This window comes from Linepithema humile, chromosome 5 (genome assembly GCF_040581485.1).
Source record: "Linepithema humile isolate Giens D197 chromosome 5, Lhum_UNIL_v1.0, whole genome shotgun sequence".
Lineage (NCBI taxonomy): Eukaryota > Metazoa > Arthropoda > Insecta > Hymenoptera > Formicidae > Linepithema > Linepithema humile.
Window position 1 is genome coordinate 20,502,555 of NC_090132.1, and position 15,243 is coordinate 20,517,797.

General features: G+C 32.9%; 1 protein-coding gene across 6 annotated transcripts; it reads left to right on the top strand.

Annotated features, from left to right (window-relative positions):
* The first annotated feature begins 101 nt into the window (after window positions 1–101).
* LOC105673083 (5'-3' exonuclease PLD3-like) lies at window positions 102–11,565 on the top strand. 6 transcript variants are annotated; one of them, XM_012368459.2, is made up of 13 exons: window positions 337–421; window positions 490–606; window positions 3,886–4,171; window positions 5,333–5,554; window positions 6,353–6,474; window positions 7,018–7,363; window positions 7,466–7,600; window positions 7,802–7,993; window positions 8,114–8,242; window positions 8,321–8,460; window positions 9,706–9,871; window positions 9,956–10,097; window positions 10,276–11,565. In XM_012368459.2, the coding sequence occupies exons 3-13, from the start codon at window positions 4,034–4,036 to the stop codon at window positions 10,458–10,460; spliced, it is 1,917 nt and encodes a 638-aa protein (XP_012223882.1). In that variant the 5' UTR covers window positions 337–421; window positions 490–606; window positions 3,886–4,033; the 3' UTR covers window positions 10,461–11,565. The 6 variants fall into 6 exon arrangements, with proteins under 6 accessions (XP_012223859.1, XP_012223882.1, XP_012223876.1 ...); XM_012368453.2 differs by lacking the exons at window positions 337–421; window positions 490–606 and adding exons at window positions 1,454–1,740; window positions 1,811–1,881; XM_012368436.2 differs by lacking the exons at window positions 337–421; window positions 490–606 and adding an exon at window positions 102–301.
* The last annotated feature ends 3,678 nt before the right edge of the window (window positions 11,566–15,243 follow it).

Genomic DNA, 15,243 nt, shown 5'->3' on the forward strand with positions numbered 1-15,243 from the left:
TATATATTGATAATTAATATTTGTCAATTAAATAGATCCGATCGACGCGGAACGTTCATCTGCATGGTAGCGCCATCGTGACAGCAACATGCTACTACCGACGGCATCGTGCTATTTTGTCGCTCCAATTTGTGTCGATAGCAAGTATACAGCTGCGATCGAATTCGACCAAGTGCAGCAGCGTGCTCGACAAATGTATGTAACCTCGCGCATTCTGCAACCTATTGTCGCGAGTGAAACGACGTCCGGGTGCCGGGAAGAGTGTTCACGCCGATAAAGCATGTGCTCCGATATGTGAAAGGTATGTACAAGTACATCTGTGATGCTCTCGAGTCTAAACGTGACGTGATCAGATGTAAACTGTGTGAGATGCTCGCTGCAGCGAAAAAGAACAGTTCGACATATGTTTCACAAACAAAGGGTAAAAAAAAAAATTAAAGAAAAGAAACAGATCTTTGGTTGATGGAAAATTAATAGAAAATGTTTCAGAAATCGATGTTATTATGTGTACATAAAAGAATAGAGAACTGTTCGAAAACGGTGATAAAGTGAAAAGAATCACAACAGGCTATAAACGCGAATATCAGGGTGCAAGAAAAATACAAAGTAAGCGATGTACATTGATTTTTTACATAGGAAAAACTAGAAATTAAAAAAATTGGAGAATGCGTTCGTTAAAAATTTAGATAATCAATTTTATTATAAAGATGATCTAAAATAATAAAGATATATATTTGCTTCACTTTTCCAAAGTGCGGTTAATTGAAAACGAACTATTATAGAATAGTTCTTAATTAACAGTTACTTGACATTTCGATAAAAGAGCCGAGTTCGATAAAGAATTACTGATAATAAACTTACGTCCAAGTCTTATTCCTGCAGCTTCCTAGCTGAGCTCTGATTTTCTAACTGCACTTGCTTACACATTCAGCAAACGAAGTGAGCGTGTATTAAGTGGGCAAGTATATTCGGGCATCGAGCGGAAAAGAAGGAACAAAAATAGCGGAAAAATATAGGGAGGGCGACCAAAAAGTCTAACGGTATCTGAGATTCGCTTTGCCTGCATGACAATTCTATTGTATTTGACGCAACCCGACAATGTAAAGCACCATTGGACACGGTGGTTTTTTTCTATAAAAAAAACGATAAAAGTCTGAAAAAAGAGAGATGAAAGGAAGGAAAGTGAAAGAAATTACGAGCTGAAAGACGGTACAAAAAAATAGTATACCATGAAGGGACGGACATTATTGGAATCGAAGGACATGGAGACCACGTGCGAGGATCCGTGCGGGCGGGAACGTGCGGCATTCCAACGTGATCGATAACGAGGGCGTATATCGACAAAATATTTCATTCTCGCTGAATTCTCATGCCGCGACTCGCCAAGAGATGCTCCGCGCGCATGCACGGCCGGACGTTCCTCGCATATATGCGCGATGACTGATCGAACGAACAGTCACCGTTGTTTCGGAGCGCGTGCGGTCGATCTTCCTGACTACGGTTTACATCCTGACCGATTTCGTCATACTGCGTCGTTGAATCACGTTTTTACTACGTAATTCTATTACTTATCGTCTTTCTTACGTTCGTATCATCGCGTCACGCTCGAATCCGCTACGATTGTCTTCTATTCGATCAAACGTATTCGAGATATCGGTATAAACACGCCAGTTTGTATACTATGTTAATTATTAGTTTTATTAGATTGGTGCAAAAAAAGTTTGTTGCTTTTTTATGAAGGTATAACGAACAAATTCTCAAATTCAATAACCATAAAAAAAAACGATGTTCTGGAATATATAAATTTTAGGGGCTTGGACTTACAGTTAAACCAGATGTAAACACTTATTTCCAAATAAGAAAATTCTATTGAAGTCAATGGTAATTATTTTGATTAATAAAAATTTAAAATTCTGTAATTCTATCTTTAATTTTATTGAAAATTACGACGAATCTTTTGTATTAATCTAATATTATTGCACATATAATTATTAAAATCAACTTATTAAAATTTTTATTCTGTTATCAAATTACATCAATGGTGTAACGATTTAATTATTTTTAATCTAAAATTAAAATGTACCAGAACTTAAAAGCCAAAACTAGTTATTGATGCAACTAATATTATTTTATTATTATTTACTTATGAATATTTAATATTTATGAGCACTTTGCTCTGTGATCAGATTATTTTGAACACAACAAAGATTATGGTGAAAGAAAGATCAAAATTAACACAACAAATTAACGGAAATACATCGCACGCATTAGAAAAATATTGATATAAGTTGGATATGTAATTAAGACAATTGCTTTATTTATTAATCATAATTATGCAAGTAAGCGAATTTGAAATTTAAGAGTCAATAAATAATTTTTTGATGCTAATAATTCGCTCATGCGAATGAAGTATTTCAAGCGCAATCAGATATATCGAATACATAAAGCGTCGTTAATGTGTTAATTTATAACATATAGTGCGTATTGCATTATTTTTTAACTTTATCTGTCTAAATAGGATGCAAGTCATTGTGAGAAAAAAATATTTAATCTTTAAATCTATTTATATCACATTTTTAACATTTTTAACAAATTTAACACATTTAATTTTCAATTAATTGTTAATATAATTATATAGTGATATATCAAAAAAAGCTTCAAGGAAATATAATAAAATAATTTTTATCTCTTAATTCCGCCTCTTGCATAAAAAAAATAATGTAAAAAATATGCAAACATTCCTTTTGATGAATGACAGAAATTGAGAATAAGTTAATCAAATCACTCTATCAATCGGAAGTGTCGAGGCCGCGAGGACGTCCTCTGCGCAGGTGCTTGGCACGATATGCGAGACCTTTCGATCGTCCTCTGCGGCTGGAAGGTATTTGTCATTCTCATGCCATGTGCATTATCGTCGTCGTCGCGGCGACAGACCGATCGAATTGATCTTGATAAAAAAAGACAAAGAGAATAATGCGTACATTTCCGCGGCGCGGGTTTAAACGCGCGACCGTGAATCAAATGTCGATTAAGGCGAAGCGAGTCATCGGGATATCGCGAGTCTAAGCAACACTAATCGTTTTTTTATCGATTATGTAATATATTTATATTTATGAGATGAGAGAGCTGTCTTATTTCTTTAGACGGGAGTTTTATTTTTAACCGAGAGAAAGAACGGGGTTAACGCTAATTAAATCAAACAGCGCGTTATAGGTGGGAGTGTTCTATTTATTCAAATTAATGGCGGGGTTGTCTTCGTTTCTCGTTTGACCTCAGACGAGAATGAGAACTAGCGGCGAAAGACACGCGAGGTTCTTTCGTTTTAACCCTTGTACTGTGAAACTCGCTAGTTTGAAGTATAATAAAGGAATTTTTTCTTCTGCAAAAGTCTTTTTCTCAATGGAAATAATTTATTTTACTTTCCACTTATTCCGATTAGACTCTAAAAATATGTTTAAATTTTATAATACCAGAAGATAAATATACAAAGCACGCGTTATGAATAATAAATTTTTAACATCTTATTTATTATTAATTCTTCGACCGAAAAACAAACACGCCAATATTACGTGAAGATAGAGTACTCTTCTCTCGACGCTCTTATATAATACTATTCCAAATATTTGCGGAGGAAACATTTGTTCTTCTCATATTTTACCTCTTACTAAACCGATTTCAACTTTAAAGCAGCGAACAAATAAAAATAGAACAGCGCAGTACGCGCGTTATTATTAGCAAGGATATTGCAAAACTTCTGCAGTTACAGCTTATCTCAACCCCCGCGCGTATTAAATTTTAAACGCGCGGCGGAGTCAATGCCGCGTGTGGCGCATACACGTGCCTCATGGTCATAAGATGGATGACATTTCTCTTGTTTTCCAACAGATATCGATGTGGACGTCGAACATGCTACAGAAGTCGGACAACGGTGACGCCGTGGACGACGTCGATCTCCACATACAATACGCGAGTTCGATCGACGACGAGCTATCCGCTCCAGCCTTGGTGCATTAAATGATCGCGGGTACATCGGATGCAATTCGAAATGTCGTTCTTTGGATGGAAAATGGGTGGTAGCGGCGGGGGTGGCGGAAGTTCCGAGCACACCGGTCGTAACTTGCAAGACGGACTGTTCCAAATCGCATCGCAGGCGTGCCATATTTTGGTGCAAGTGAGTTTCATTTTTCCACATAGATTTTCACGTGCGAAAATATCTCCAATATTGTCGAAGAGCATCAAAATAACTTGCTAATCAAAATCGATGATCGCAGACATGAATATTTAACATAGCCTCCAGAATAATGCTATTACCGAAGAAACTATAAGATGATAGATATTGGAAGAAATATTGACGACAATAACGAAAATAATGTAGTGTGTAATAATGTAGTATGTAGAAATAATATTGTCTATTTATTTATTATCTATCTTATTTATTATGATTTATTATCATATTGATGATAATATTGAAAAATTAACATTTTGCTTTTTAACACTTGATATGCTTAAGTGCGATATAATCTGTTGTATATTATTTACATGAAGAGAAAAAAAACTACAGACCAGCAATTTTACAAATAAGAAGAATAACGATAATTTAAAATAATGTATGCATTTACATTCCGGAACTAAACTGCACGCGCGTTTTTATTTTTTATTCATTTGATTCTTGAAACATTCAATAACCGTTTATAAATGTGTGTTTAAATTAATATTGATAATAACCGCACATGAATTACGTGTTTGAATTAACATTGAATTAATAAATCATACTATCTAAGTATGTAAATACCATAATGATAACTTAATTGATGTTTGATATTGCACGTGTATGTTTCATTTTAAACAGATTTTTTCTTATTTGTTTTTCACAACAAATAGAATAAAAAATTGTTTACATATACATATACACATAACGCAGCAAGTTATCAGCAGCACATCTCAAATTTCTTCGTACTTGCGAAATTATATATCCGAGGTTGACTTATCTGAATAAAAATTCAAATGTAGCTTAATTTTATTTTTGAACCTTGCAAAAGTCTTGCAAAAAATATTGCTAAATTTTTTGAATTAAAAATTTTTTAATAATATAAAGTTTATTTAAAGTTAATTAGGAAAGAGAATTTTGTTATTTGCATCTCTAAAGTTAAATTCACAGAAGTATTTTATTTAAAATTTCATAAATTTCAAAAGAAAGCTATCGATAATTCTGATATTAACAAAAATATTATCTTTAATTTTTTTAGCATCTAACTTATAAATTAATTAATTGAAAATAAAGTTTATTGATTAAAAAGAGTAATAAAAATGTGATGCTTATTTCTTTGTTAAGGTGAATAACACGCACAATGTTTCTTATGGAGGTAGCAACAATGTGAACAATGTTGCGTATTCGAAATATTCCACGACCGATAGTTCCGTCGCACCGACGACATCGTCATCGACGAAAGAGGCGAATGCTGCCAAAACGTTTCCGAGAGGGAAGGATCAAGATGTGGTGGTATTATTGCCGCACCGCAAAAATAGAGCACCGCGCCTCAAGCACAAATTGTCGGTAAGTCTTAATTGCCGAATTTAAATGTACAAATTTACGCTGCTATCACGCGAAGAACACAGATCAAAAGTCCATGAAACTCACAATATGTAAAATCTATTTCATTTATGGCTTCGTACTTGTACCTTACTTATTGATCTGCTCCAATTTTGTTCTGACCTGTCCTTCGCCCTTACTTCTTATATAGGTTTTTTGTCTAAACAAGATAATTTTTTACATTATAATGAAAAAGTATTTAGAATTAATTGGTATATAAAAAAATTATTTTACAATTTTTATTTAATTTTGACGTTTACGAGAAACTTATGTGCCTATTATTCAATATCTATTTTTAATAAAAATCAATAATTGCTGAAAAATTTTTTTTATAAAATAAAGCAGATACTTATTATAATAAAATCGTAATTTTGTATTTTAGAAAAGATTTACGATACATAAACGTTAAAATTAAAAATTTTTCCCCATATTTTATTCTTATACGTTTTTATATACTTTCGATTAATTGAGTTTTTTTCTTGTTTCGCATTCGAGTGAGTAACAAAGTCCACAGTTCTTATCTTATTATTGAGATAAAATCCAAATGCATGTTTACTTGGAGACTTGATGCAGAAATGGTAGTGAAGCAAATTTTTTGTGTATTAAATGTATTTTGGATAATCGAATTCGTTAAAAATCACAAAATTTTTCAATGTGTTCTATCTTTACATCTACATTTTGCAACATATTTGGAATTTTGAAATATTTTTGCAGTGTTTTTGTAATCTTTTTGTGGTGCATGACACACATGATTGTTTGCAGACTGTATCCGAAAACGCGCGATTGGACGTGAACTCTCCAGGCGGCGATGACGACCTAGAATTGTGGGACCAGTCCGGGTTTATGTTGAGGAGCGACGTGGATGATCATCTTACGAATACAAAGTACGTCTCAAATATTTTCATTTCAAATGTTAGAGCAGGATATACGCTGAAAGCAACAATTAAGGTCTCAAGTTAAATTACTTTAAAAAACGACGATCTATAAAGCATTGTGATTTCGCAAAAAATTATCAAATTTAAAGTTTTTTATTCAATTTTTTTTTAGCAATTTGTCTTTATATCTTAATTGTTCTCAGTATATATCTGTGATAATACGAGTTTTCAAAATATAATCAAACATTTCTCAGTTCTGTTAACTGTATAAAAATAATCTAACAAAAATGATATTTTTTCGAAAATTATATTTTTTTTCTTAAACAAAAATAAAGTGAAAAAAAAACTCTTAAATAAATTATTATTTTGCAAATCAAAAATTCGTAATTTTTGTCATTTTTTTTACACTTAATTTTGGAAAAACTAAATATAGAGATATAGAATAAATATTACGCAAAATTGTACGCCTATTTGAACTTTGAAGGCCTTCAGGCTGCATAAAAAAGTGTTATTATAATGATTGCATGAGAAACGGATATTATTTTATTGCAGATGGGGTGCGCAAGGTTGGTGCAGACCCAGTTGCATACCGATAACGATTATACTGGTTTTGATTGTCCTGGTCGTATTGTTGCCACTGTTGGATCACGCAGCGGACAAGTACGCGCTAAATTCCACTGCATTGGACTCGGAATCAATGTGCATGAATCGTTGCAATATATTCTTGGTTGAAACTATACCTATAGGAATGAATTACAGCAATAATGCTGCGCAACACGAGACTATCTATGATTCCTGGATGAATCTTATCGGAATGGCGCAGGATACCATTGAAATCGCATCGCTTTATTGGACGATGAAAAGAGAAGATGTGTTTCCCGATGACAGTGCTAAAGAGGTAAGTAATACATGTTACAGTGTTACGATATGAGACATAGAAATCGTCTAATTAAAATAAATCAATTCATCAACAAGTATAAAAATGAAACGATAATTGTAGGGTGAACAAGTATTCCAGTCGCTTTTAGAAGCCGGAAGAGACAGGCAAATTGTGTTAAAGATTGCGCAGAATATTCCTTCTCGCTTGTCTCCGAACATCGATACACAAATTTTAGCCAAAAAGGCTAACGCACAGGTAATTTCTTTACAGCAGACATTTTGATGAAGTAGATGCTGAGATTTATCGCTCATGTAACTTTATACATTTTTTTCAGTAAATTACAGTTTAGTTAATAATAAATTTTATTTTTAAAAATAAATGAAAAGAATATTTTATTTTATTTTTTATATTTTTTTGTAATTATAAGAACAAATAAATATTCTTATCCAATTAAAGGTGAGGAGTTTAAATTTCGCTGGATTATTGGGCGGCGGTGTACTTCATACGAAACTGTGGCTCATTGATCGTACTCACGTGTACGTCGGATCAGCAAATATGGATTGGAGATCCCTTTCGCATGTAAAAGAACTCGGTTTGGTAGCCCTAAACTGCTCCTGTTTAGCGAATGATTATGCCAAAATATTTGATGTAAGTACAATGTTATAAATCTTTTATATCAATCATAAAACGCGCAAATATAATTATACTTCCTATATTTAAGATAATACGTTTCTCATACAATTAGTCGATTTTTTTTTAACGCCACAGGTGTACTGGAAGTTAGGTGAAGATGGTAAAGTGCCTTCCACATGGCCAGATTCTCTCAGCACAAAAATAAATATAGATAATCCTATGAATTTTACATATATGGATAATAAGTACAAATTATTTATTGCGGTTAGTATCATTCTCTATATTATATCCGTTACAATACAATTGTTATTCTATTGAAAAATATGATATAAAATATTTCAGAGCTCACCTCCGCCATTTTCGCCGAAAGGCCGAAGCAACGATTTAGATGCGATCTTGCACTGCATTGACAAAGCGGAAAAGTTCATTTACATCTCAGTGATGGATTATTTCCCTTTAACGATATATACTGCACAAGTGAAGTACGTATAGAAATAAAACTATAATTTTAATTATATTCAAGATACATATACAGCGTGTTTCATAATGTTCGTCCAACCGCTCGTGTGGAAATAGAGCGCGGAAAGAAGTTCTTTACCGTTTTGCAATTGTTGTAATAATATAATTGAGATATTAATTAAAAAGGATTGACGAATGATAGCGCGTTGCGCGCGGCTAGACCGTGGGCTGTACGATCTAGTTGAGTCAGCGGCGTGTCGCATGGCAACGAAAAATAATAGCGGAGATCCAGCCTCACGTGCCATTTCTACCCGCTCGTTGCTCGCGTGTTACTCCTCTCGCCACGCATTGTTGTTTTTTCGTTGCCGTGTGATACGCCGATATCTATCCAGATTGTACAGCCCACGGTCTAGCCACGTGAAACGCGCTATCATTCGTCAATCCTTTTTAACACGTTCCGTGCCTTGTGTACCACCGACGGCCCACGCTGAACTTTCCATTCAAGCCGTTTATTATTTTATATAAACAAATACATTAATATAAAGTATTTCACAACTTATTTATTTTGTTCTACACTATTTTAATAATACATCAATCTTAAATTATAATCATACATACATACATTAATCTTTATTATAATATAGAATAACCTGCACAAGGTGAATCACCTCTCGGGTGCAGGTAGAGCGGGTTAAACCGAGTAGAAAAGTCCTCTATCGTTTTGCGATTTTTGCAATAATTAATGAAAAATTAATTTTAAAATATCGGCCAATTTGACTCACATTTGTCAGTTTAGTTCGTTCTACCTGCATAAAAGCTTTGTCAAAATTTTTAGGACACCTTGTATACAGGATGTAATTCACGGACCAACGCTCGTGAGCGGATAGAGTACATTAAACAGAACAGAAAAGTTCTTTACCATTTTGCAATTATCGCAATAATTATTTAAGTATTAATTAAAAAAGATTGTCGAATAAGCGCGCGACTAGACAGTAAGATATAACTGTAAAGAAACATTCAGAATATTTTGAGCTCAAGTAGTAAATGCGCCATCGGTCACGCAAAAGCGGCTGGGAGATATTATACGGAATGCTAAAAGACTTTTCTGTTTTGTTTACCGCGCTTTACACGATCGTTTGGACGAACAATATAAAACAGCCTGTACGAATCTAAACTGTAATTTAAACTAAATTGTTGATAAAAAATATGCAGAAAAACACTTTTTGTAGTTTCTTTTACTAATAACAGTTCAATGCTTATTTTTACAGATATTGGCCTATAATAGACAATGCTCTGAGAGCGGCAGCGATCGAGCGTAAAATAGATGTGCGTCTCCTAATCTCCAAGTGGAAACATTCGAGACCGTCCGAATCATATTTTCTCAAATCGTTGCAAGATTTGACGAGGAGCTATCAAAATGTGAAAATTGAAGTGGTACGCATCTTCTTTGAATACACAAAACAAATAGGCACAAGTACATATATTTTGCTAATTAGGCCATTTGTGGAATTTTTATAGAGAAGATTTGTTGTACCCACTGACTCGCAGTTAGACAAAATACCATTCGCAAGAGTGAATCACAATAAATATATGGTCACCGACATAGCAGCATATATTGGAACGAGCAATTGGTCAGGAGATTATTTTATTGACACAGCCGGTAAGTCGTTCTAATATTATTCCTTTGCTAAAATAATGTAAACTTAGAAGTGATTACAATATTATAAAATGAACTTAAGAGTAGTTACAATATTTCACGTGTTATTTTTGTGATTAATTTTATAAATATTAGATAAAGGAGTATTTATTGCATTTATATAATGCAAATGGGGTTTCAGGTATTGGCACCGTATTCGAAAATGTTGGACAGCAGAATAAAGACAATATAAGGCAACAGTTAGAAAATATCTTTTATCGTGATTGGAATTCTAATTATTCTTTCCCGTTAAATATAAGCGAGGAGCGCCTCGAAAATGTAATTAATAGCAGATCATGGGGTTTATCGCGAAATTCATATCAGTAATTATTGTATGAATCTTATATTCATACACAATTATAGTAATGGCACTAATCATTTTTAATCGCGAAAAGTTTTACTGCATCGATTTAATCGAAAGAAGTTTATCTCGATTTTCAGTAGGACAAAATTCTTTTATGTGTTTCTTTATCTGCATCTACAATATATGTTCTCTCTTTTTTTTAAAATAATTTTTATAAAATTTTCTAAAATTTTTCTGGAGTTTAAGATTGTGCGCAAGCAATGGATCATTGTAACAACTAGATTTATCATTATATATGTTGCTTGTCAATTGACAAAAGAGTTCAAATATTATATACATACATGACGTGATGCGTCAAGCATTTTTTAGCGATTTTAAGAAACTGGAATATGAATTGCAGCGCTAAATTGGCCGGTATGTATTAACAGGTAAATTAATATTACTTTTTTTATATAAATATATTTTTAAGAGCTATTACATTATTGATCGTGAATTAATTTAGAAGTAATAAAATCAATCACAAGCAATATTAAATGAATGATTCAGATTATATACGTTACATTTAATACGTAAATATGTTTTACACTTGTTAATAATTAAGTATTTCTCTCAAATTTTATCTTTACAATTCGCTTTTTGAGAGAAAAATCTTTGTTTCTTTTTTTGAAATCTCTTGAGTAATCGTGCCGATTGAAACAATAGACTATCGTTCTTCCTTATTGATCTCTGTTGCTGATCTCTCTTACTGATCTCACTTTATCTCACGACCATCATATCACGCTGCATTCCAAAACAGGTACATTTGCGTGCCTAACAGACATATCGTTTAACGAAAAGGGTAAAACGTGCCTTATAAACTTTGTTTTGGCGATAGGCACGGCAATATTAATATCTACTCGAGAAATGCATCGATTCTACGTTCTTCCATGTAATTCATGACTTTTTTGAGACCTCTTGTCCGATTGTTATGTTGTGCCTATTCTAGCATATGTAAAAATGGGACCTGATTATTAACGATGTTTTAATAATGTAAAAACACAAAACAATTACGGGAACGATCTGTATCTCGGCTGTTACAACATAGTGAGAAGGCTATTACAATATATTTTGTGCAACACATTAATAATATTAAGTGTTTATCTTTGTGCACATTTGTACACAGTTATACAAAAGTCTTATATGTGCATGGACTGACCTAAATTTTTATAAAAAAATACAATTTAAAAAAAAATTAGAAATGCAGAAAAACGCGCAGTTAGTAAATTATCGTAACCAAGTTAACAGAAATGTTGATTGTAAAATCTACACTTTCTGATATAGTTTGGTACTTTTCACAAATCTGTGCATTACGGGGCCTATTTAATTTAGAATAATTTATTATTAAGGAGAGCAATATCCAATGTTTATATTATGTTGCATAAAATCGTAATTTTATTACATTAAAAGAAGTATTAAATAGAAGTATTGCACTAAAGGTAAAAAAATAATATTATTTAATGACGATAATATTGATGAAAAAGATTAGTTTTATCAATCGGAGTCAGTGATAATTATTTAAAAAGTCCATGCACATTATTGATATAATAATTTGAAATACATCTCAAGTTTTGGAATAAAATTTTTATTATCGTCATATTCATTTCTTTTGCTATAAAAAAGTAAATTAAAAAAAAAAAAAAAAAAAGGCTGTCACAGTTCTAATAAACTTTCACTATACATTAAGTATTTAATAATACTCATAAAATAATGTAAAAATAATATTGACGTATTTAATATTCATAAAATAATGTTAAAATAATATTGAAGTATTTAGAATATATGCTTAAAAATGAAATGTACGAAAAACAACAACGCGATACTGAAAAAGACTCTATTTAAAAATTATTAGTAAAAGTATTAGTATTGTGTGTCAATCTCCTTTCCTTTATGCTCGGCAGAGTTGACTTGAAATGGAAAAAATGTAAATTTAAAAAAAATTAGGATATTAGACGGTTAATATTATTTGTTTCAAATAAAACATTTATGTTGCATTAAATTACGATAATTGATTTAATTTTTAAATGAAAGGTTTAATATTATATATTAAAATTATAGCAGAATATGTACTGTTTGTGATTGTCTCTAAGTGTGCTATATTGCATGTTATCAATTGAAGGCGCGGATCAAAGAACTCGCCCAGCGCTTGAAATCCTGTAAAAGTATTGGCCAAACGTCTCAGAGCATGAAAATTTTGAAAGTTAATTTAAAATCTTTTTAAATATAGGCTTATAGAGAATGACGAGACGGAATTTTTTTCTATATGCAGTTTTTTGTTCGATGCTTATTTTTAATAATAAAAATACAAAACTGAAAAATTTTTATCCTCCAATTCAATAAGATTTTAAGATATAAATCGTCGTAATTTGGCCAAATTTTGTTGAAATTGTTTGAAATTTGGTATACGCATGCAGTATAGTCTAACGATGCCTACAAAACAATAAAGAAGCTGAAAATCGCCTATTTAATAATAATTGATTACAAATTGAGGCCAGTCGGTAACCACGTTTTTTTAGTTTCGCCGACAAAAAGTATCGAGGGAACTTGAAATTTGAAACAATCTCCAATGAGACATTTGTTCCTCACTACTGAAGGAAGGTTTCTGGAAATTTTCAGATCGGTTTATTGAAAATTTGCGGAAATATGCATTTTATAAGAAAACATGCAACGATGCCAATGATAGCTCTGTGAGCGCTGAGCACCATCAGGCAGCGTACTCGCCGTTCGACTTTCCAGGACTCGATTTTATAATGATTTTTTAATGGTTATACATTTGAACAATCGCCCACTCCCCACGAAATATCGAAATGATGAGTTCGATGTGACAGTTATTTTGGCAATTTGATGGTTATCTTGATTTTATAATTATCAAAGTGACATAATAAATGCGCGCGCCTGTATTATTCCAGTCGTATAAAATTATATATATTATTAGATCTTTTCATAACTGATTATATATATTTACATCTGATCAATTATACCATTTTTTCTCGGGCGCCCAGCCTATCGCCGAATGCAAGCGCGCGGCGAGATACAACCGCGCAGCGATCATGGTCGTTAGCAGGGTCGGATTTTTGCATAAGCAATGTAAGCAATTGCTTAGGGCCCCGCGCCAGCAGGGTCTCAAAGGTTCCATACAACTAATTTCATACGAGTATTAAGTTGACGGAAAAAATTAAAAAGGCCCTCTTTAAAGCCAGTGCTTAGGAGCCCTCTACGATTTAAATCTGGCTCTGGTCGTTAGGCGCGCGGGAAGTTGTTTACTACAAGCGGCAAACCCCGCTCTGATATATGATGATCTGCCGTTTTTTTTATTATATCTCGCCGCGCTTGCATTCGGCGGTAGGCTATTTATATTCAATTTATATTTATGTTATAAATAGCCGGCATTAAGGTTCATGTTGCATAGCTTATTTTATGACGTTTAAATTTTAATTTTTAATTTTGTGACATTTTAATTTTTAATTCTTTTTATATTCCATAAGGCTTACCATAAGGTAACATTTGTAAATAACTGGTTCAGGACGGGCGTACTATACAGGGTGTCCGGTAATTGCTGAATCATTTCTCAGGTAGATGCAGGTAAAGCGGATTAAACCGAGTAGAAAGGTTCTCTACTGTTTTGCGATTTTTGCAATAATTATTGAGGAATTAATTTAAAAATATCGGCCAATTTGTGCGAGTTTAAGAGCGCGGCGAGAAGAGACCCGTGGCGGTATAAACCATTGTTATTTGATTACTTGGCGCGCGACGAAGCGTTGGGAGGAGTGCTCTACAAAGAACAACGACACATACGAGCGGTGCGTAACGCTAGATCCTTGCGTCCTAGCGACCACATAACAGTGGGTTGTTTCTTCTCGTTGCGCGCTTAGACTCATGCAAATTGGCCGATCTTCTTTAATTAATTTCGCATTAATTATTGCGAAAATCGCAAAACAGTAGAGGACCTTTCTACTCGGTTTAATCCTCTCTACCTGCATCCGAGAAATGATTCAGCAATTACCGGACACCCTGTATAGTACGCCCGTTACCTTACAGTAACATTTGTAAACCTTGTAGAATATAAAAAGAATTAAAAATTAAAATGTCACAAAATTCAAAATTAAAATTTAAACGTCATAGAATAAGCTATGCAACATGAATCTTAATGCCGGCTATTTATAACATAAATATAAATTTATAATAAATAAGAATGCATATACTCCCGGTTCATTCTGCGTAAATTCAATCAAACAACTCTTCTTCCTCTAATCCTTGTTTGTTACTATAAATACTTCTACCACTTTCACTCGTCAGAGTGCATATATACAGGGTGATTCAAAATAACCTGATGTCTTTGCAATGCCATATTCTTGAGCGAATTCTGAGACAATTTTTCCTTTTACAAAATTTTGTCCGAAGCTTAGTTTTCGAGTTATAATTGAAAATAGTTTGCTACTTACGAGTCCGATACAACGGACAGGCAGGGGCGTGCAATGCGTCATGAGACGATAGTAAACACTTGACGGTCTCATTATACGTTGCGCGTCTCTGCCTGCCCGTTGTACCGAACTCGTAAGTTGCTAAAACATAATAAACTAGATTTTAATTTTATGTTTTAGGCTGTCCGGCAAAATCAATGCTTCGAGAAAAGTTTACTTTATAAAATTTTTAAACCAGCATTGAAAACAGAACTTGTCACATCTTCTGGTAAGTTATTTCAATAAGAACAAAGCTTAATTAATTGTTATTACTTACTCTAAATAATATTTAATTTAGTTCAAATAATAA

Coding starts and splice junctions, on each gene's coding strand:
- LOC105673083 (XM_012368436.2), top strand. CDS start 4,034: ATGCAATTCGAAATGTCGTTCTTTGGATGGAAAATGGGTGGTAGCGGC. Junction 7,601..7,801: donor CCAAAAAGGCTAACGCACAG/GTAATTTCTTTA, acceptor ATCCAATTAAAG/GTGAGGAGTTTAAATTTCGC. Junction 10,098..10,275: donor TTATTTTATTGACACAGCCG/GTAAGTCGTTCT, acceptor ATGGGGTTTCAG/GTATTGGCACCGTATTCGAA.